A 24,583-nucleotide genomic window follows, 5' to 3' on the forward strand; every position below is an offset into this window, starting at 1 on the left:
GAGATCTTTGCACCATTAGAAACCCGAACGGAAAAAATATGAAAATAGAATGAGAAAATCACCAAAAGTCACTGTCAGATCAATAACAGAGAGCTGAGTGCATAATAATTATCAACAAAAATAATTTAAGATTAGATGACATACCACCAATTGAAAAACTTAATAGATAAAGGCAACAGTAGTATACCGCTGTTCAAAAGTTATAAATCGATTGAGAAAACAAAACCATATCAGGATTACAAACTAAAACCGAGAGAACACATCAACTATAAGAGGAAAACAAAGAAACAACAGAAACACCGAAGTGAACTAAAAACAAACGACAATGCAACATACATAAAAACGACATATTAGACATCAACTGCCACTGGATAAATTCAACCACAATTTCCATTTCTCACAATTGTACAGATTCATTTTAACCATATCTATTTTTAATGTACTATCTTCAGGTTAATATGCCAATGTCCGACCAATACTTAAAAGATAATCTACTAAAAAGTAAAATCACAAAAATGCTGAACTCCGAGGAAGATTCTAAACGGAAAGTCCCTAATCAGATTGCAAATTCAAATGATAAAAACACATCAAACGAATGGACAACAACTGAAGAGACATGTATTGTCGAAATGCGCATCTGGTGCAGGAAAATTGGTACCATTAATGTTATTCCTGACTTGACTAAAATAGTGCTCTTTTTTTAAATGCTTTAAAAATTATGTGGCACATCTAAACTGAAATTTTGATGCAAAATCATGGCCAATTAAATTTGAACTAAAAGTGGTTCGAATGCATTTACTTTTCTGTTTCTGTTTACACGACTAAGCAACTTTACTTGTAACATTTAGCTGAAGAAAACCGCTTTGTTTTGTAAGAGTTTGCCTACTTTTACAAAAGGTAATTGATGCTGATTGGTAGATTTTTGTTGTGCCACATACCCAATAATTTCGACCTTGATACTAGTCGCTTTAACTAATGTATTGTTGATGGGTATTGCCAATTTTCCTGTCGAAGGTCGGTTGTTCCTTGGGCACTCAGTTGGCCTAATCTAATAAAAACTGATCGCCGCTAAAACTTTAGTAGCCAATAGTGCTGAATCGAAAATTGCGTCAAACACCAACAATCCATCAATCATCTTTATATTACAATGTATATATATGTAAACTATCCGGGAGTGTATGTATTGTTGTAACATAAATTGGATTTTTTCCTTTGATGTTTTTATGAAATAATTTGCTTAAAAAGTGGGGTGAGGGAAAACCATGGTATATTATATGCAAATTTATGTTGTACCATACTTTGCTAATTAAATATGCAACTCGACTAGAATCCAAAGGAAAAAAGGCGGAGCTTCAGCCATGGTATAACATATTCATTTTCATGTTATTCCATGGCTGAAGCTCCACCTTTTTTTTTAAATGTATCCGCCTCTAAAATATTTAGGAAACTGTAAAACGTACTAAAAGGTCAAGATCTTCATTTGTTTTCATTTTATAAGAAAAATCACAAACTATATAGGATTATTACGAATTCCCTTAATTTTGGAAACAATTACTAAATGTTTCTTCTTTCAGTTTTGAAAAAAAATAAAATGTAAAACTATCATTTCCTTTGCGAAAATTCAATTAAATTTCGATTTAAAAATGGGGGTACCTATACAAAAAGGAATAAATATCGGCTACAAATATCTGTGAAAAAACATGATTAGGGGACGTACACTATCTACGCCCCTGGATTCGCCACTGTTAAAATATTGTTTTAGTCATTAAAATTGTGTTTTAATAAATAATCTAATAAAATAACGGAAGAAAAGCATTTTTCAATTAGATGAAAATTCTGTAAAATATGATTAATTTGTATGATACATTGAAAACAAAAAAAAAACAATTCTTACCGTCATTAGAATAATTATTTAATCCTTGTCGCTGGAATCCGACATTTTTGTTTACCTCAGTCTGATGACATTATGAAATTACCTGCGCCTACAATCATACACGGGGCGCAAAACTAAAAAGAAAATCGGGAAAATCCGACATTTTCTTTACTTTCTGCAAATTCAGGGGTTCTATTACATGAAATACACAGACGATCATACACGAAGCGCAAAAGTGACTTGCGCTAGCTTCCATTTCATTGGATAAAACTGTAACGTCATCAATTTCCAATATTAGTTGAAGGTCTTGAAGCTGTCAATCATTTTATTTATATTACAAATTTTATATACCATGTGTCTTACTCATTAACATATTTAAACAAACTCATCCTTCGGATTCGTTTGTTTAAATATGTTAACTCGTAAAAACCATGGTATATATAGTACTAATAACGAATTACTTGAATGTCCATCTAAACAAAATTAATGTAAGTAAATATAATTGCGAAATTCTCAATTCATTTACAAGAATTAGGTAGTTTGATTGGATAATAGTTATCAAAGGTACCAGGCTTATAATGCAATACGCCAGACGCGCGTTTCGTCTACACCTGACTTATCAGTGACGCTTATATCAAAATAGTTATAAAGCCAAACAAGTACACAGCTATCTGAAGAGCAAAAAGCTCTACAGAGCTTATGTTTGTATTTAATGTAACCCGACTTGAAATAAACTTTCTTATCTTATCTTATCTTATCTTAGAGCATTGAGGACCCAAAATTAAAAAAAAGTTGTGTCAAATACGGTTTAGGTAATCTATTCCTGGGATAAGAAAATCCTTAGTATTTCGAAAAAAATCATACTTTTATAAACAGGAAATTAATAAAAAAAAAATAACTAAATAATTTAATACGTATCAACACCGAAGTGCTGACTACTGGGTAAAATGCCTTAGCCAGGCATAAAGAACATTTCAGTGTCTAGCTTATAACTTGCACTTTCTCAGTCAATACAAGATGCATTATAATCAACCAAGAAAGCATATAAATATTGAAATATCAAAGTTTCGCTCCAAAACTTTCCCTTAAAATCTTAAATGACCTGTGTATTCTGTCCTTTAATATTTTTACACTTTTACGATTTGTGTTTTTCAACGTTATATCGCCTACATACAAATAGTTTTAACAAAGAACAGATACAAATGCTATCTTGTTGTAGATACCGGTATTTTGGGCAACTGCATGGTTGTTATAATTGGCTGTCTAATTAACAAGAAGCTTAATTGCAGTAATTAAATGATGCCAAAAACATCCTTAGCGCCAAGTAAAGAATGTTATTTGGTTTTATGGTGAATATTAGTTGAAATAAAGGCAACAGTAGTATACCGCTGTTCGAAAGTCATATATCGAATCTGGGTTACAAACTAAAACTGAAACACAGACACTTTTTTTTGGTTTTCATGCATTTTTGTCATTTTCAAAGGAAATTTCCGGAAAACGACGCTTTTTATTAAAATTCAGACATTAATATGTCTATATACTTTTGACAAGTTACTATTAACATCTGTTCCAACAGATTTCCATATGTCGATACAAAATATCATTATTCAGAACAGAATACTAGTATGCAAAAATGCTGATATCTTGTAAAATTACTGTGATTTGGCGGAAACTGCACCAAACCAAAAAATTTTGACAACCGAGCAAAAAGATAGTACAGATATATGATTAAGACGTATGTTAGGTGGATGCATTAAAAATAAAACTTTATGGTTAATGACACTCGTCTATAGAGGATATCATTTCGTTTCATTGGAGTACGTTCGTGGGTTTGATCAGGCTACATATTAGAGGGTGACATTGCATTTTCATTGCAGTTCTTCAATGAGTTTGATCAGTTTTCTTTATATCAGAGGGTATCATTGCATTTCATCGGACTATAGTAACAAGTTTGATGAGTTTACTCTGTATTATAGGGTATCATTATATTTCATTGCAGTACTTCGATTAGAATGATAAGTTTTCATTGTATTAGAGGATATCATTTCATTTCATTCGAGAACTTCTTCTCTGCATTAGAGGGTATCATTGCATTTCATTGGCGTTCTGCATGAGTTAGGTCAATTTTCTTTGTATCAGGACTCACATTGCATTTCATTCAAGTACTTCTATGAGTTTGATCAGTTTTCTATGTATTAGAGGTATAATTGCATTTTATTGGCGTTCTACATGAGTTTGATCTGTATTAAAGGGTATCATTGCATTTCAATGGCGTTCTACATGAGTTTGATCAGTTTTTTTTTGTATTAGAGGGTATCATTGCATTTCATTGGCGTCCTACATGAGTTTGGTCAGTTTTTTTCGTATAAGGGAATATCATTGCATTTCATTTGCGTTCTACACGAGTTGGATCAGTTTTCTTTGAATAAGGGAATATCAATTTATTTCATTTGCGTTCTACATGAGTTTGATTAGTTTTCTTTGTATAAGGTAATATCATTGCATTTTATTGGCGTTCTACATGAGTTTGATCAGTTTTCTTTGTATAAGGTAATATCATTGCATTTTATTGGCGTTCTACATGAGTTTGATCAGTTTTCTTTGTATAAGGTAATATCATTGCATTTTATTGGCGTTCTACATGAGTTTGATCAGTTTTCTTTGTATAAGGTAATATCATTGCATTTTATTGGCGTTCTACATGAGTTTGATCAGTTTTCTTTGTATCAAAGGGTATCATTGCATTTCATTGGCGTTCTACATGTGTTTGATCAGGTTTTTTTTGTATTAGAGGGTGTCATTGCATTTCATTGGCGTCCTACATGAGTTTGGTCAGTTTTCTTTGTATAAGGGAATATCATTGCATTTCATTTGCGTTGTACACGAGTTGGATCAGTTTTCCTTGAATAAGGGAATATCAATTTATTTCATTTGCGTTCTATATGAGTTTGATCAGTTACTTGGTATTAGACGGTATCATTGCATTTCATTGAAGTATTTCCATGAGGTTTATCTATTGTGACATTGAAAAACTACTTTTTAAAACCCCAGAGCTTTGATGTAACGAGAGTGCACACGCTGAAATGTCTCGCCTTCTAAACTAATCATTGATATTATGTTGATAGTCCTAAGTATAAAGCTAAGCTTTATTACAACTGTCACATAAACTTAACATTAACCAAGATAACTAAACAAAGACCAATGAACCTTGAAAATGAGGTCAAGGTCAGATGAACCATGCCAGACAGACATGTACAGCTAACAATGCTTCTATACAACATATTATATAGTTGACCCATTACTTATAGTTTAAGAAAAATAGACCAAAACGCAAAAATTTAACACTGTGAAATGAACCGTGAAAATGAGGTCACGGTCAAATAAAACCTGTGCAACTGACATGAAGATCATAAAATATTTCCATACACCAAATATAGTTGACCTATGGCATATAGTATTAGATAAAAAGACCAAAACTCAAAAACTTAACTTTGACCACTAAACCATGAAAATGAGGTCAAGGTCACATGACATCTGCCCGCTAGACATGTACACCTTACAATCATTCCATACAACAAATATAGTAGACCTATTGCATATAGTATGAGAAAAACAGACCAAAACACAAAAATTTCACTATAACCACTGAACCATGAAAATGAGGTCAAGGTCAGATGACACCTGCCAGTTGGACATGTACACCTTACAGTCCTTTCATACACCGAATATACTAGCCCTATTGCTTATAGTATCTGAGATATGGACTTGACCACCAAAACTTAACCTTGTTCACTGATCCATGAAATGAGGTCGAGGTCAAGTGAAAACTGTCTGACAGACATTAGGACCTTGCAAGTTACGCACATATCAAATATAGTTATCCTATTACTTATAATAAGAGAGAATTCAACATTACAAAAAATTTGAACTTTTTTTTCAAGTGGTCACTGAACCATGAAAATGAGGTCAAGGATATTGGACATGTGACTGACGGAAACTTCGTAACATGAAGCATCTATATACAAAGTATGAAGCATCCAGGTCTTCAACCTTCTAAAATATAAAGCTTTTAAGAAGTGAGCTAACGCCGCCGCCGCCGGATCACTATCCCTATGTCGAGCTTTCTGCAACAAAAGTTGCAGGCTCGACAAAAATAATGTTGCAAGACCAGAAATGTTTTAACTGGATTTAAGGTAGCACAATACAAAGATTTTTTCACTCCCAATCAGACAACTTTAAACTGAAGTAATTCATTTCATTCTTCTTTATATTTTATAAATGAGGTACCAAAAGAAAGAAGAAAGATTAGTCTTTCAAATTGTGAGAATTTCATTATGACATACTTATTACATAATTAATTATTATGTAATTAGTTGCTATATTGTTATGTCCACACTTGAATGAATTTAGCGTCTTCGTTCTTCATAGCATCCCAACATATTTTATAGATTCTTGTACAACATAGCTTGACCTCCAAAACCGTGTCAGGTTTGTTTTTGAAAAAAAATTGAAATTCTCTCATCTTTATTATTGTTTAAAGATTACCAGTCAAACATAAGACATCAATCTTTCCATACCAAATGATTTAAAACTAGAAGCTACAATACCACTGAATTTATTAATGAAACTATTTCTATATGATGAATATATAAGAATAACAGATATTATAAAATTAAAATTCTGGAGTGTATAATGTTGAACACAAAAAGCCACAATAAATGCCCAGTAATTATGCAGATCTGCGAATCAGGTGTTTATCACTATGTTGATATTATGCAATTCTGAATGATTCTATAAACTGGAAAACCCTAATTATATTAAAGTGACAACAGTTGAAGGACTGAAACCTAATATTTCATCTTTGTAAGTGCAAGGTGCCCCCTTTTTTTTTTTTTTAAATCTAATTCAATAAAGATCACTCACAACAATATTAAATAACATTTCAAATCTTAATTGATTATAAAGGTTCTCACAAAAGATTGCCGTCATTTTATAATATCACTTAAAATGGGTGTTTGCATCATACAACATTTCATGTTTATTAATAATACTGTTCTCTATTCTAATACTAACAGTGAATTCATATAGTTCTGTGTTAAATAACAAATTGTTAAATGTTTATAAAAAAAAGTTGTAATAGACCAGCAATTAACAAGCGTGAGTGTATCATACAGCTGGAAAGCAGATATTAAAATAACAATTTTTATTTCTTCTAAAAAATTCCATGAATCTTAAAGCAAGCATATTGCTGACACTAATTTTTTCTTTTGATAAAAACCCAAGCTGATTAAAAAGAGACTGTGTTAATATTCTGTTAACAAGGATCTGAAAATCCTTTTCTAGTTTCTGTTTTAAAACTTTTGGGATCCTCTTGTTTTTCCTTATGATACATACCGTTAAAAATAGGTAGGCAAGCATTTCATTAGCCAATGAAATACTTACAAGAACAGAAAGTAGAATGAAGTGTTATCAGATCCTTCTCATGAACACAGGATCTGTATTTTAACCCGATTGTTAAAGACCCGTTATTGTTTTCAGATTGTCCACATTAATTTTCACCATTCTATAACTTATATTTTACATTTAACCAAAACAATTATTTATTTGAAGTTGGTTGTAAATTTTGTTTAAAATAATCTTAATTCGATAGCCCTTTTTTTTTAGTTCATGCTGCTATTTTCGACAGAACTTCATACTTGTGCAGTTCATCCTCACAATATCAGGGTCCTCCTTCCCTTGGTCATGGAACCAAAACTGTATGATCACTGTTTCCAACAGTATCACATAGAAACAGGATGAAAAACTTTTGAAATTTTGCGAATGATTGTAATTTTTAAAAAAGCAATTTTCTCTTAAACTCTTAATTACCAAATCTGCAGCAACACCCTCTAAAGACTTCTTATGATATAACAAGAAATTTCAATAAATATATTATTTAGATCTTAATATACCATACTAAGGCAAGAATAGTAATTCGTGTGCATTTATATATGTAAATAAAAATCAAACTTCAATCAGAAATAAAGTTATCTATGCATTTAGGGAGATCATTCAAATCCAATATAATATATGTATATAAATAATCAATAAGAAATTGACCATAAAAAAGTAAATGACTCACAAAAGAGATAAGATAGCTTATAAAGATTTTAAGACCTAATTGATCACCATTTTTCTAAAATTCATCTGATAAATATAACAAGTTATGCACCAATTACCTGACTAAAACAGCTGTTATTTTAAAGCTTAATTTACATCAAAAAAATTTTGGCTTAATAATCATCTTGACTTTAGTTAAAATATTAATCAACATCAATTTGAAATTGCAACTAATGAAAATCAACCATGCTATTGCAAATTCTTTGAATCTGAACAACATCTATGCAATGGTTTCTATCTTTGATAGCTTTAACACACAATATTGAATTCATTTGATCAAGCTGCTAAACCCTCAACTAAACATAAAGAAAGGGTCCTCTTAATGTGTGCATTAAGTAAAATATATGAAAACGGATGTAATAAGTACACATATTAATATCATATGATACACAAATTAGCAACATTATCTAAGAAGCAATCAAAGATTAATTTAGACATCCATGTATTTAAGATGTATATATCATCATTATTTTAAAATGGAAATGTAATTAAGCAACATCTATTGTATATTTCAAATTTATTATATTCAATGATATGTAAAAAATCTGTGTAGTATGGCAGCGGAGATCATTAACAACATTCTCTCAGTTCATTTTTAAGTTAATTTTAAAAGTATAATCAGTTCCAAAGCAAAGATGACAATATCTTATTCATAGCTATCTGCAAATTTATTGTGTCACACTATCAACCATTTTTTAACATACTTTTATATTGCAGTTAACATGATGTCTAAAATAAAATAAAAAATGTATCTCGTTACTTCAAAGGTTTGTCTTGCATAAATATTGCACATGTGTAAAAAAATGATATAACAAAAAAATTTAGCTGTGTAAAAATTTTAATTTTCTATAAACTATTCTAAATATTACCAGCACTATCAAGTTTCCAAAAATGGACATTCATTCAACTTAAAGCATTGTACTGTGTACTAACAGACATTGTGATTATTCACTCTCCTCTAAATTATCATATGCAATGGAATTCTAAAGATTTATATCAAAAGTTTAAAAATATGTCATGAAAATGTTGAAAATAAAATAAATGAACAATAAGTGAAGAAATGATCCCGCATTTAAACAAATTAACACACATCTAAATACAGATCTAGATTTTGAAAAAATTCCACCCAACAACAAAAAACAATCAATTTATACTACCCAGCACTTTTTAGCAGCACTAACATGGACATGATGTCCTCTATGACAAAACCCAGAGTCAGTCTTCATAAGACAATACTATCAGCATTTAAACAAACACTAAAAAATCTTCATTCAGGAAGAGCTTCAATATCTAACAACAAATCTTCTCCTTCTATTTTCATATTTTTTTCGACCGAGACTTTCTGAACAATTCCTGAACAAGGAGCATTGACAACCATTTCCATCTTCATTGCACTTATAACTAACAAAGGAGCTCCTTTTTCCACCTTTTCTCCATCCTTAACTTTGATATCTATAACTGTTCCTGGCATGGGTGATCCAACTGATCCTTTTACACCTTTCAGGGCCTTCGGGTGGAAGTGAAGTTCCTTCAATAAAGAAAAGCAATGTATCAAAAAATGAACATGTTAACCCTTTTTTCTTCTAAAAATGTATGAAATTAAATATGAACTGAAAATGTATAACTAAGAACAGTATAAGTGATGCATTCCAAATCTTACTTAATCTGAGTTTTGTGGTAATAAGCATTGTGTATAAGTTTCATCACATTTAATTCAGGCAAACTTTTGTTTATATAGAAGGGGAATAAAAATTCAATAATATTGCATTTTTCAAAAGGGCATAACTTTAGATCTGTGTTTTGTAGTAATATAAAGCAGTGTGTGTAAGATTCATAGTATTATGTTGTGGCAAACTTTAGTTAGAGAATGGTAACGAAGATTTAAGCAACTTTTCCATTGGTAAAGAGGTATTACTCTAGAAAAGTATAAGTGACGCCACCCAAATATAAACTTGATGTTAGTTTGTGGTATTTAGCATTGTGTTTAAGTTTCAGAACGTTTGGTTTAGGCAAACTAAAGTAATAGAATGGAAACCAATGTCCAGACATACAGAAGGACAAGGGTTAATTTTAATGCCCCTCCGCTACTGCTGGTGCATACAAAGTGGTTTTACAATGAACTGAAAATATTCTTATGTTAGATGTGTAATCTGAACTATTTGCAAATGACAACTAAAATGAAAAAGTACAATACAGTGGTTCTTATCAAAAAAATTCTTGTGATTAAAATTGATTGTAAGTTATACTGAAATGTTCATGAGTATTAAATTTTTACTGATTATAGTTGCAATAACTTACCTTAGAAGCCACTTCATCTTTAATCATGACTGATCTTAACTGTCCATTTAACTCAAAGAAAACTTCTCTCTGACCATTTTTGTTTAAATCTCCAACAGCTAGTACTTTGATTGATAGCGTTTTACCTTTTTCTATATCGACCTGAAATAGCCAATTTCAAACTTTGATCATTTTAAAGTGTTTATATTTTCAGAAGACTTTCACTCCCTTTATACAATTATATAATATATTTTATATCTTTAAATGTGAAATTACTTTAAACTGAACATTCAACAATTAAAAATATACCAAATAAGTACTGACCCGCAATCAGAAACTCAAAATATTCCACAATATATTCATCTTTTTTTTCCCGGCACCATAGTCTCAGATGATAATCCTGTCAGACTTTTTTTTATATTTGTTTCTGTCAATCATTTTAAAATCCTCATATGTCTGATAAGTCCCAAAGAGATCAAATGGAAAATGGTTTTACTGAATTCATTTACTCAACTATACCTGCACTTCCTGGGCCATTTTTGGACCAGCCAAGAACAAAGTGGTGTCTAGAGTATCAACAGGTCCGTACGTTTCTCTAAACTGTAGGAAATCATCAGTCACACTAGGATATAATGCAGAACTTAAGACATCAACATCCCTGATTCTCTTCCCATGTTTCTCTATTAATTCTTCTTTAATTTTATCAAAGTCAACAGGTTGTAGAGATGCTCCTGGTCTTCCATTTACTCTTGGTTTATCTCCTAATATCTGTAAGTTTAAAAGTAACTATGATTTACTATCAGATTCAGTACAGAATGGCTTTCAAGGTTCACATGTATTCTATTAGTCAGGCATTCTCTATGCAAAAAGTATTTCACATATCAAAATTATGTCATTTCTAGTTAAGTTTTCTTCTTAGAAGCTAATTGAAATTACTTGAAATGTCTAAAACTCACAGACTCTGAGATAATTAATTGACCTTAGAAAATAAATTGTTCTTGAAGTTTACGATTTCCATAGATTAACAGAAAATACTCAATAACTGAACCTATAGTCTAGCCATTGGACCTAAGAGCCTTGTAGATTAACTTCTTGTGGTTCACCTATATTATAACATAAGGAATATTCTAAATTCAGTGTGAACAAACATTCTAACCCTTGTCCAAAGGAACTATGATATCATCCTTGTGGTAATCTATATAAACCTTGAAAATATTTTATATCAGATAAATGTTAAATAATTCTAACCTTTGACCTAAGAGGTTCAGGATAACCTCCTGGTGGTTCCCCTAAGAAACCTTGGAAATATTCTATAACAGAAACAGGAAGTGACAAATCTTCTGCTCTATCTTCTACTTGTGCTGTGTTCAGTTTGTTCTGTACCATGAACTGAGCCATGTCACCTACAACTTTTGATGATGGAGTTACCTAGAATAAAAAGATCTCTTCTACTATAATTTACAACCCATTTCTTTGACTGGCTGTTTAACAAGAAAAATAAGAAAACAACAATCTTAAAGCCATCTGAAACAAGTATCTGGTGATTAGGATGTTAAAGAATTTTTTGAACCAATACATAAAATACATTATACAAAGTCCTTTGTGAAACCTATGATATTTCTTTTTAATAAGAACTCTGTTACATATAATTGACAAATACTATATCATTGATTGATTGTTGATCAAAATAATTCATGAAAAAACACTCACTATAATATAAAAATTCTAAATTGATTGAGGAGTCAGCTAATGTCACCATGTACCCTATATAGGGCTGACAAACATAAGTTATACAACATTTCATTGTCAGGAAATAAACGATTGCAAACACATATAAAGTATATACACTTAGAGTTAAGACAGAGATAAGAGTACTGTTTATTTTCAAAGGATGTAATAACAAAAAAATTGAAAGATAGAATAAGAAACAAGGGTAAAATTATCTATCCAAGAAGTAACAGGTTAGTAAACATCAGAGACATAATACCAAATGTTATATTTACCTTAGGAATATCTCCTAACAGAAGGTTGGCTTCACAATACCTCTTTTTGACTTCTTCAAACTGTTCAGCTAAACCAAGACTGAAGGCTTGGAACTGTAGGTTAGTATACTGTCCCCCTTAAAAGGAAATATAATCAGTTTATAGCTATTTTTGTATTTTTCCTTTGATCTTTTTTTTTAATAATTTTTCATATTATGCTCATTGCATGGGAAAGAAAATTATTGCAAGAAACAAAGGGCACACATGTCATTGTCTAGGTATACATCAATGACATCATAGGTAAAATAGTGATAAACAACAGATTATCATTGGTCTTTTAAACTCATGGATGTTTCTCTACCACATTCCATCTCATGTCGATGAGATTGTAGATAAGAACCATCCTTTGGTTTGAAAACCAATCAATAATCTATATTAATTTTGATAAATCCTGACTGCAAAGCCTGGTTTTGTTACTGGTATTTATTACACTATCCTGCTAATAAAATGCTTAGCTGAGTGCAGCCTGATACGACCGCAGAGGTCAAACCCTGAGTAGTTGGGGCAAATATGGACACAATATTCAAGCATAATACTGTTTGAATTTGGATTGTGATCAAATTTTTGACATAATATAGGTTTCTAACACAAAATAAATGTGGTCAAAGATCTTACAAATCTATTGCCCAATACTGTGCGAAGATTTCTTCTTGAAAATTCAAAAATTTGAAATTTGAAAAATTTTGAAGAAAAAAAATGAATCCCTTAAAAAAAATGGACCCCCCCCTTTCCTTTGTAGTATGGAACCTTGTTGTATAATTTCAGAGAAATCCATACACTTAAACACAAGTTATTGTCTGGAAACTGGAAAAATGCTTATTTTTGGTCCTTTTTTAGCCCCTAATTCCAACAATATTTGTATATACTAGAACACACCCGTGATATCGCGGGTCCGTGACTGAATTAAAGTATATAACTATGCGTAAGCCTTATTTTAGTATTGGTGTTGTCATCTGATAAATTTATACCGATTATAAGATACACAGTTTTCTTTGCTTTCAAAATCTTTCTGTTTGAGCCCATCGACCTGGAACTTATCAATTATTGGTAATATTAATTATTTGGAAAACAAAAGATCCGGGAATGGAGTATTTCGTAATCAACAGCATTGTCCTATATTAGTTATAAATACAGTTGAATTCTTTGATTCGCTGTTTTACGTCAGCCCGCTAACAAATTGAAAACTATACCTATACGCCTTATTTTAAGTCCAGATTTTTAGTATTTGTATTGTCATCTTAGAAAGTCTTACTGATTAAAATACTACAATAGGGAACAATTTGACAATGATTGAATTTATTTTATTTATGACCCGTGTATATAGCCAAATCCTAAATACACCGTTTAGTGGTGCGCCTATCAGATGCGGAACGTACAGATAAGGTAATAGGTAACAGGTGAATATACTATTGGTATCGGTATCGGATTCGACCCAGAACTTGTTAATTATTGGCAATATTAATTACAATGTATGTGGAAATGAAAAGGGTCTGGAGTGGTGTAATTTTTAATCTACACCATTGCCCTATATGTGACCCGCCATGACATTTCCAGTCTTATGGAGGTAGAATGTAATTGTTAGAAAAATTATAAACATGATAAATATTGTGAAGAAGAGATAAACACTTTCCTTGGCTTCTTTTTTGCAGAAGCCGAACTATACATCATATATATAAGATTTGAAGAAGTTTTACTTTATCATTTGAAGTGAAAAATATTTGAATTAATTTTAAATTGATACACAAAAAAAAAATCAAAATTCTCTGCTCTATGGATTTTCTTTCATAAATGGAGTCTGAAATATATCCATAACAAATGTACCGTATCAAATGCATATAAGAGAACACCTACTTATAAACTGTAACGCGTCGCATACTATGTATAGAGACATGCATAATAAATCTCAATTAAAAGAAGGAATTCTTAAAGCTTACTTTGACAAATTTTAAACTAACTTCACTTCAACAAGTTTAAATTACATGTTCTAAAATAGAGCTACAAAAAAACCAAAATGCTCTGCTCTCTAGATTTTCTTTCATAAATATATCCATAATAAATGCACTGTATCAAATGAGACATGCATGATAAATCTAAATTAAAAGACAATTAAATTAAAAAAAATGAATTCTTTAAAAAGCTTACTTTGACAAATTATAAACTAACTTCGTTTCAACAAGTTTAAATTACATGTTCTAAAATAGAGCTAAGAATTGTTTATATTGTAGTAAATTTAATTCTTTGAAATTTTATTCAAATACGCTATTGAACATTACTAAGAGCCAATTAATACATAAGTACAATAATTTTGTATTTTATAAATTAGTGCCTTCAATAAATAGAAGTCGTCATAGAAGTCTCATTTTCATACTGGCATTCGAAATGACTTGTTTCATTGCTATTACAACAAATATGTCATAATAACATGACAGAGAGTTTTGTTTCGGAATATTATATAGATAAATATACAAAAAGCAAATTTTAGACAATGTACCCTCCTAAGCCTGGAAGTGGCTAGTCACATATAGTTAACGATGTTTTTTCTCACAATGATGTTCTACCACCATAAGCCTGGATATGTCATAGCTGGTCACATATTAGCTATATATAAAGTTGAATTCTTTGATTTGTCGTTTTTACCCCATGACGGCTGACAAATTGGACCTCGTTATTTTAGTATTATAGATAACTCCAAACTCAATCTCAGCATTCCCCCTGTTATATGGAAACTTGTGGTACAATGTCAGAGAAATCCATACACTTAAACACAAGTTATTGTCTGGAAACTAGAACAATGCTTTTTTTTGGCCCTTTTTTAGCCCCTAATTCCAACAATATTTATATATATAACTCCAAACTCAATCCCAGCATTCCCTCTGTTATATGGAACCTAGAGAAATCCATACACTTAAACACACGTTATTGTCTGAAAACTAGAACAATGCTTTTTTAGCCCCTTTTTGGCCCCAATTCCAAAACTGTTGACCACATAACCCCTAAAATAAATCCAAACCTTCTTTCTACGTGTGGCACTAAATTTTGTGGTACAATTGCAGAGCTATCGAAATACTTATACACAAGTTAATATCCTGAAACTAGAAAATGCTTATTTTGGGCCCCTTTTGGGCCCCTAATTCGTAAACGGTTGGGATCATCATCTTCAAAATCAATCCAAACCTTCTTCTTCTGGTATTGAACCTTCTTAAAAAATTTCATAGAGATCCATTCACTTAACCTAAAGTTATTGTGTACTTGGACGACATCATACCATTATATGATCCCAAAAACGTTTGCGGTCGCATAAGAACATTGATGGAGATGTCAACCTATTTGTTTTTAAAATCTATTGTTATCTTTAAAAGCCAATATAAATAATATAATCTGCATAGTTGTAAGTTAAACCACCACTTAAGGTTCAGAAGTGGAAGTTTCTATTCTGTGAAAGTTGATATAATAAATTAAAGATTTCTCTGGCATTTGATATTTTTTTTAATTATCCTATTTCCTCTAACAGTGTTACAGTGTAGGTTTTTTTTTTTTATAAAAATCTTAAGGAATAATTATACAGATCAAACTAATATCAAGTAAATGAGATCTCCTTACCTGGAATTTGATTGTCATAGACATCTGAGTTACCGCTCTTTAAAGTTTTACAACATTCAAATGGACCATACAAGTTTCTGGTTTGTTCCCAATAGGATGAGTATTCTGTAACATCATGTAGGTCTATCCCTAAAATAATATAAAAAAAAGTTTTATTCAACTGGCTGCCTTTTTCGCTAAAGCAGTATTGGATGATGATATCTGACTCAAACATGTTTAATTTACAAAAAAGTCTACCTTTAATAATTGTCTTCTTTATTGCTCAGCCTGTTTTTCTAAAACAATATCATGTTTTAACATCATTTCATAAATTACAAATTGCCAACATAAAATTATCTTCTAAAAGTGGCATCATTCTGTTGATATAGTATGTGACTTACATTAGTTGTAAGTAAATGTGCTAACTATCATTTCAAACTAACAGCAAAAAGGGAATGGTTGTACAGATCATTTAACCAGGTGCTCCACAAGGCACAGCTTTATACGACCGCAGAGGTCAAACCCTGAACAGTTGGGGCAAGTATGGACAGAACATTCAAGCTTGATACAGCTCTGAATTTGGATTGTGATCAAATTTTTGACATAATTTGGGTTTCTTACACAAAATAAATGTCAAGATCTTACAAATCTATTGTACAATATTGTGCAATTAAAGTTTTCTTCTTCAAACTTTTCAAAAATTTAAAATTTGAGAAATTTGGAAAAAAAATTGAAAACTACTACCACCCCCCTTTTTTTGCAATAATTCCAAAACCTGACATTCCTTTATACATAATTTACCAGTAGTGTAAGGGAGGTAAGTTCGAGCATACCTAACATTGTATGTTAAATGTTGTTGAATTACCTCTTACACTGCTTTTAAATTGTCTTAATTGTCCATTGACCAGAAAAAACTAGTTTTTCCCCTTTTTTGCCCCCAATTCCAAAACATTTTGAGCCATCACCCCCAAAAGTCAATAATAACTATCCCTTCATGGTATAGAAACTTGTGGTATAATTTCAGAGACATTCATACACTTAAACACAAGTTATTGTTTGAAAACACAAAAAAATCTTATTTTGGGGCCCCTTTTTTGCCCCCTAATTCCTAAACTATTGGCATCATAACCCCCAAAATCAATACTAACTATCCCTTCATGGTATTGAAACTTGTGGTATAATTCAAGAGAGATTCATACACTTAAACACAAGTTATTGTTTAAAAACTACAAAAATGCTTATTATGGGCCCCCTTTTTGGCCCCGAATTCCAAAACTATTAGGACCATAACCCCCAAAATAAATCCCAACCTTCCTTTAGTAGTATTGAACCTTCTGGTAAAAATTTATAAAGATCCATTCACTTAAACTAAAGTTATTGTCCGGAAACTAAAATGCTTCTTCGGACGATGACGACATGATAGCATTATACGAATTTTTTGCGGTCGTATAAAAATTGCTTACTCACTAAAACTCCACATTATCAACTTTCAGACTAAATTTTATATCATTCCCTTTCATAGAAGCAACAAAAGCATAAGTTTTCTACAAAAGATAGATAGACAGATGGAGTCCAGTGGTAACTATCTGCTTTACATAGGTAAAATAATGAGAATATAAGTTTTTTGTGTATATTCAAAATTATGGCCTTCCATTACATAAAAACATCAATCATACCACATCTCTTTATTCATATATCAAGAAAGTAAGAAGGTTGTGACAATAAATCACCATGAAGACAACTTGAAAGGGCTAAATACATAACAAAGTATTGGCACAAAAGAGTAAGATTACAGTATGATAAAGTTACCTGTATCTAGCTCTGTATTAGCCACACTGGATACCACAGCTCCCATACTTGGCTGTGATGTCAGACCAGACATGGAATCTACAGCAACATCTACAATATCTGCTCCAGCCTCAGCACAGGCTAACATAGAGGCTACACCTGCTCCTGCTGTGTCGTGAGTGTGCACATGTATAGGGATGTCTGGATGTCTATCTCTCAGAGCAGTGATCAATAATTTAGCAGCTCTTGGTTTTAATACACCTGCCATATCCTGTTAAAACATTTTCTAGGCTTAAATTGCATGTTCATTGGATACTTTTATTGTACAGATTTTTAGGCCAACTTTTTATTTAAATCTTTTCCACTTAGTTCCTCAAATATATTGAATATGGATATTTCATTTTGTTTATCAATGGAAAGCTCAAATATATTGATAAATGATTTGTTTGATATTTTTATAACTTTTGTAAATTTGAAATTTTAAGATATCTTCCAATAATAAGGGACTTTAATGTTTCATTGTCTTTTCTTATTTAATCATCGCAAATAAAATACCTTGATACACAAAACATGTGTACCAGCTTTGACAAGCTCATCAGCTAGATCTGTATAGTATTTGAGGTTGTACTTTTCCAGGCTAGGGTTAGAAACATCACCAGTATAAGATATGGCAGCTTCTATAACACCACCTGTTAATTGATAAAACATTAAAGTAAAAATATCTTACTCCTTATAATTAATACCCTAAATTATTAACATTGAGATAGTATAAACATTTTTGTCGAAAAAAATTAACTTATAAGAAAAATCTACATTGAGATTTTCTTCTTCCATGCTGGTTATGACCTGCATTTTCACTTTTATAGATTGACAGGTATGGACAATGTCAATGAAAATTAAATGATGTTTTCAGCACATAACATTATCATGGTTTATTGAGTTCAAATGGAACATAAGAAAACCAGACATCATTTTAGAATTCACAAACAACAGAATTTGACATAGGCATATGAAATTAGAAAATGCTTTGTGTTTTAATTTGAAAGCAGCTATCATACTGTCAATTAAAAAGAAAGATTTCTTACCAGCCTTGCCTACAGCCTCCATTCCTACAATGATATTGGGTAAATAATTCAGGGAATCAAATACCCTGAAGATGTCCATACCATTTTTCACAGCCAAATCACAGAATCTGAAAATAATAGTTGAAATAATTATTTCATCGTTGTGTACAAAGAGCATGAGGTTTCATTTTTACCTAAAATTATGTCATAATATTATGCATTTTCCATCAATAGAACCCCCAATGACATATTGAGAATTTTGGACTTAAACCCCTTGTTTTATCTATCTAGAAATGATAATTACTTGTAAACAACATTATCTGGATAATTAGTGTATCCTACAGCATTGGCTCCTCTCAGTAACATCTGGAATGGTACGTTTGGGACTCTCTTCCTTAGCTCCTGTAACCTTTCCCAGGGACATTCATGTAAAAATCTCATTGCCACATCATAGGTTGCACCTGTATATGTATATAGTACATTGTAACTTTATTTACTTTCTTTTACAGTTAGTTAAAAATATTATAACATCTAGTTACTATTAAAATATTCCATTTTAGAATTATTTTGTATCTTTCAATGTTCTCTGTTTCACATGTGTATGTGACAACTGGGTTTTCAAAATGAAGCATTGATGTCATTTTCCTAAAATATCTTGTGTCAAATTTCTTTTATTCCCAAATATTATTTTTATTGTAAAAAAAAATTTGAATAACAATTTTCATTTTTTTACTATATACTAAGAAAAAATTGTTTATCTCCTGATTGCTTTACAAATTGAGTAATTTCAATGATGCTGAGTTCATACAACTGAATTCCAAGTAAATTTCTGAATAACTTACCACCCCAGTTTTCCATACTGTACAAGTTATGGAACTTGTGTGATGCATATGGAGCAATTTTCTTCAAGTCGTATGTTCTGACTCGTGTAGCTAACAGAGACTGGTGAGCATCACGGAAGGTTGTGTCCATCAATAATAGTCCATTATGTTCTCGTACCTTCTTGGCAAATGCTGTGGGACCATCTTGTTTTAGAATATCTCTCCAACCTGGGGGAGGTGCTTTAGCTACAAAATTATGTAAATCAAAAATGCATTTTTTTTATAAGATTGCAAAATTCAAATTATCTAAGTACCACCCAGTAGTCATAGTTTATACAAATGTAGTATACAAAGTAAATTAAAACAATAAAAAATATTCGTCATCAACTAATTTTTATATCTCTTCTGTATTGATCATCAAAATTTTGTAATTCTTACAAAAAATGCATTAAAATAGTGAACACAAAAAAAGATACAACATATACACAATTTAGAGATTTTCATCAAAAATTACAATACAAAAAAATAAAAAATATATTTTTGAAACAGTTGGTCACTAGTTATAAGAAAAAACAATGGATATTTTGATTATGTTGTACAAGGTACAAAATGGATATGCCTGACAATTTTAAAAGGGAATGAACAGAACCAATCCATTAATTTAATATTTAACACTTTCTAAGTAAAAAGAAAATGTTCAATACTATTTTTTTTACTGCCTTTCTTTGAGAATAACAGCTGTAGATTGTTGGGTCTATAAACAGGAATTAAACTGTCAATATGAAACTGAGTTAATCTTGCATAAATACAGTAAAGAGTTAATATCCTTCTAATATATCATATAGTCATTTTAAAATCAAATTCAGGCTTTTAGAAACGATTAACTTTCTGCAAATGAAATAAAAATCTGTCAGCAAGTATTTTATAACATAACTTCAAAAATAGTTTTCATTGTTCTGTTTACACCTTAGATAAAAAAGTATTTAGCTAAATGTTATTATTTGATATTCTATAAATTACACCCATGTCTTTATACAACATAAAAATGCAATACAGGAGGCAGAAAATCACTTTTTTAAAAGATGATTATATACTATTAAGATATAAGTAGAATTATAAAATTTCGTTATTCCATAAATACTATCAATAATTATATAATTTGGAATAAATTAGGCAAGCATATTACAATTATTTTACACAGCTTTTGTTCCAGACAAAATAAATGGACACAATCACAACAGACATTGTATAAATTAAGGATTTTTCTATCATTCCTCAAGGTCAAGCAAGCTTATCGAGCTAGAATTAATTTAAAAACGTCATATAGAATTCCCAAATCAATACTGATTTCCAAATTTTGGTCTTAAAAACTTTTTGACCAATATTCAAACCCCTATACAGTAGTCCTGTGACAGATCACCTTTCTTGTACTTTCAATCGCTTAACATTTTCTTTTTTTGGGGTTTTTTTTTTTTTGGTCAAGGTCTACATGGCAAAGATGTGAGGAATTATTTTCTTACTGTGTGCAGAAATGTTCAAACAAGATTGCTTTTTTTTTGCATCTTTGCACTGACACTTGCTTGTAAGACAGGAAACATGTGTTAACATGAAGATCTAACAGACCACATGACTCAAAAACTCTAAGGAGACAAGTTCTTACTCAACTCACTACAGTAAATATTCACTTGCATTATATGTTATGTCAGCCCGTTGTATTAGAAGATATATAAGAGATGTCAAGAAGAATATATTTTCACATAACAAAAGTCATCAAAATGATATTGAATTACAACAGAAATGTTTAAAAGAAACAGTTTGAAATTGTTTTCTGTTTATGCAACTAAATCAAATTCATGAAAATTTTTACATAGTTTGGATAAATCCCGAGATGTACAGACATTCTTTATGTGATTTTATGAATTCTATATAGATTCCACAACTACAACAAGTGTGCTACAATATTTTTCCACTTGAGACAGTTAAATTTTAATATTTAAAGCATGAGGCTTGCCGAGCTTTTTAAATAATTTAAAAAAATCTAATTGTTGAGAGTGGAGAAATATCATAATACACGAGTTAAAGTGGTGGAATCTGTCTCTCTAATGATTGTTATCCTTCCTTTTCAAAGATTTGAAGAAAGTTATGTACTTTTTATGTGATGTCATCAGGCATTGTTGTCATGACGTAACAATAGGAAATTCCAAAAGAAACAAAAAAATTTAAAGTCCTTTTTCCATGACGTCACAATAGGAAATTCCAAAAGAAACAAAAAAAATTTAAAGTCACAATTAAACTTCTACCAATCATTTTGCCGAGAACAGATTTCTCATTAGTGAGGAAAAATATTTTTCTCACACCGATCAAGAAATGTGAAAATAGCACAAAAATTAGAGAAACAAGGTTCTGTGGAGTTTTATTGATTCTCATGCAGTTTGAAAAAATGCCCTTTGTTTACATGTTGAATTTGTCATAGTTATCCATTGACCATTGACATCTCAATTATGGAGTCAATCACAGTTATCCACATTTCAATAATGCATTTTTGAATATAAACAGAACAGCTGCATAAGCATTCAACTGTATACTGTCTGTGATAATACATGTGTTTTATATGTGTAATACTATAATACATTTAGCTTCATCCAACATTTGTTGTACAATGCAGAATAAAAATCCCATTCCATGCTGTAACATTGACAGCTGCATACTAAACATCTATCATAATAAGCAGTAAACCTTCAATCGTTTTTTCCTTAATCTCATAATCTTCCTCTCCATCAAATGTCTTACTACAAAATGATAATGATGGATCACCCTTACTAGTTTCGGGTGTTAAAAAACCTAGAGGGTTCAACTAGCATTTATAAAAATTGCAAAATTATAACTATGGCCAGCTGAATCACAACTCCAGGTGTGGGAGTTTCTTGCTGCATTGAAGACCCATTGGTGACTTTTGGTTGTTGTCTGCTCTTTGGTCAGGTTGTCTCTTTGACACATTCCCCATTTCCATTCTAAATTTGATTATAAAAATATTTCATTTAAAACGAAAACTACCAGATGTCCTTTGGCTGCATCGCTGCTTTAAATGTTAAAATTGCAAAAAAATCATCACTGTAGAATACACAATGTATTTATGACCATGTCAAGTATGATTAAATTATGTTAGTTACATTATATTAGTTAAGTACAGAGTATTGCATATTTTCAAGTAACAAGCAGGCCATTGTGAATGTTGGTTTTAGTTTTTTGTAATGAATGTTAAGACCTGTACTGAACATGTTCAAAACCTTTGATGGAAAAACTCTGCTGGTGAATAAAATTTTGTGCAATCAAGCATGTATAGAAACAAAACTAATATGTACTTTCATTTGTTACTCAGACCTAAATATCAGTTGAGTTTTATATTATAAAGTTCTCCATAATAAATATGAAACAATAAATAGTTGGCTGCTCAGTTTGATAATGATTATAAAGCTCAGCATCTTATTCAGTTTATGCGAAGTACTATACAAAGCATGGAGATGTACAGTGATTCAGAAACTATCAAAACAAAATGTGTCAATAACTGACATGCTTAAAGCTGGCAATACTCATCAATAAAAAAGGGGGTTGCCAAATATATCTAAAATTGTTCTTCAAAGAATATAGCAAATAATATTTGATACTATATTTTGAAATTCATAAATAAATCCATGCACATGTAAAGCTAAATTAAGAACATAAATGTCTTAGTGTAATTCTCTTACCATGTACCCCTGTTTCAACATCTATATAGGATTTAAAATTAGTTTTCTTATTATTTTGTTAAGTCTAATTTCATAGAATGTAGGGGAAAATCATAATAGAAATTTTTTAAACAGTACTGACTTTGAATCTTGAAACTTGTTATCTCATTTTTGTTTATATAGAAAAAAAGTTGTCCAAAAACAAAATGTATAGTAATAATTATATCACACTTGCATCATTCTGAAATTAACCATTATTTCAAAATGAAATGAAATATTCATGGTAACATGAGCTTCCATAATAAATTATGTAGAAAAGTTCCTGTAAACAATTCACTCATATGCTCATTGGTTTAGGAGCTGAGGATACAAGCTGTTTACCTCTTGTTTAGATATGAAAAAGTTCTTGCACTTGAAAACCTTATCACCCATATACAAATAAGGAGATGTGGAATAATTGCCAATGATATATCTATCCACCAAACTTTAAATGAAGTGGATGTCAGAAATTATAGGCAACAATAAGCAAAACCATATACTGTGTTGTTGGCTGTAAAAGGTTCCTGACATAACCAAATATCAAACAATTCATTAGAGGAAACTAACAGCCTAATTTATACAAAACAATTTACAAAAAAAAATATGACAGACATGAACCAACTACAACCACAACTACAACCACAACTAAAGGTTCCTGACATAACCAAATATCAAACAATTCATTAGAGGAAACTAACAGCCTAATTTATACAAAACAATTTACAAAAAAAAAATATGACAGACATGAACCAACTACAACCACAACTACAACCACAACTACAGGCTCCTACTTTGGACAGGCACAAACAGAATGTTTTTATTATGAAATCCCAAAAATGAACTTGACAAAAAAATATATAGGTACACAATGGGACTATAAGAAAATTCTGTTAAAATAAATGAATGGACAAAATTGTTACCCTTTATTACTGCAAATGTCTCAGGTTTTACAAAATGACATTCAATTTAGGTCACAGTATTTGATAAAGTCCTCTCTTTAATTTCTAAACAGCTTTCCATGAAACAGCATGCTGTGTCATATCTGTATAAAATGTTTTGTTAGTTCAACGGTTACTTCTATCATAGGGAATAATCTTGAGTATACTTATACATTTGATGGATGTCACAGTGTTATATATAAACACTGATATTCTAGCTGATATGGTAAATATGTAAGATTCTCAGACAACTGAAATTTTAAAAGATGAATCTATTC

At 30.8% G+C, this 24,583-nt stretch overlaps 1 protein-coding gene across 4 annotated transcripts in view; it reads right to left on the minus strand.

Moving 5' to 3' along the window:
- Positions 1 to 6,472: 6,472 nt before the first annotated feature.
- LOC143068243 (pyruvate carboxylase, mitochondrial-like) overlaps positions 6,473 to 24,583 on the minus strand; it is a 38,521-nt gene continuing 20,410 nt past the window's right edge. For 3 of the 4 annotated variants that reach the window (XM_076242141.1, XM_076242142.1, XM_076242143.1), the window contains exons 11-22: positions 23,350 to 23,370; positions 19,625 to 19,849; positions 19,087 to 19,243; positions 18,804 to 18,910; positions 18,274 to 18,407; positions 17,740 to 17,989; positions 15,952 to 16,080; positions 12,313 to 12,428; positions 11,558 to 11,737; positions 10,829 to 11,077; positions 10,331 to 10,471; positions 6,473 to 9,560 (exon numbers count right to left, since the gene is read on the minus strand). In XM_076242141.1, coding sequence (XP_076098256.1) covers positions 9,300 to 9,560; positions 10,331 to 10,471; positions 10,829 to 11,077; positions 11,558 to 11,737; positions 12,313 to 12,428; positions 15,952 to 16,080; positions 17,740 to 17,989; positions 18,274 to 18,407; positions 18,804 to 18,910; positions 19,087 to 19,243; positions 19,625 to 19,849; positions 23,350 to 23,370 — 1,970 coding nt within the window. In that variant the 3' untranslated portion in view covers positions 6,473 to 9,299. The remainder of the gene's footprint in view (positions 9,561 to 10,330; positions 10,472 to 10,828; positions 11,078 to 11,557; positions 11,738 to 12,312; positions 12,429 to 15,951; positions 16,081 to 17,739; positions 17,990 to 18,273; positions 18,408 to 18,803; positions 18,911 to 19,086; positions 19,244 to 19,624; positions 19,850 to 23,349; positions 23,371 to 24,583) is intronic. The other variant, XM_076242144.1, reaches the window with a different exon arrangement.

The sequence above is a fragment of the Mytilus galloprovincialis genome, chromosome 3 (genome assembly GCF_965363235.1).
Source record: "Mytilus galloprovincialis chromosome 3, xbMytGall1.hap1.1, whole genome shotgun sequence".
In the NCBI taxonomy this organism is placed as follows: domain Eukaryota; kingdom Metazoa; phylum Mollusca; class Bivalvia; order Mytilida; family Mytilidae; genus Mytilus; species Mytilus galloprovincialis.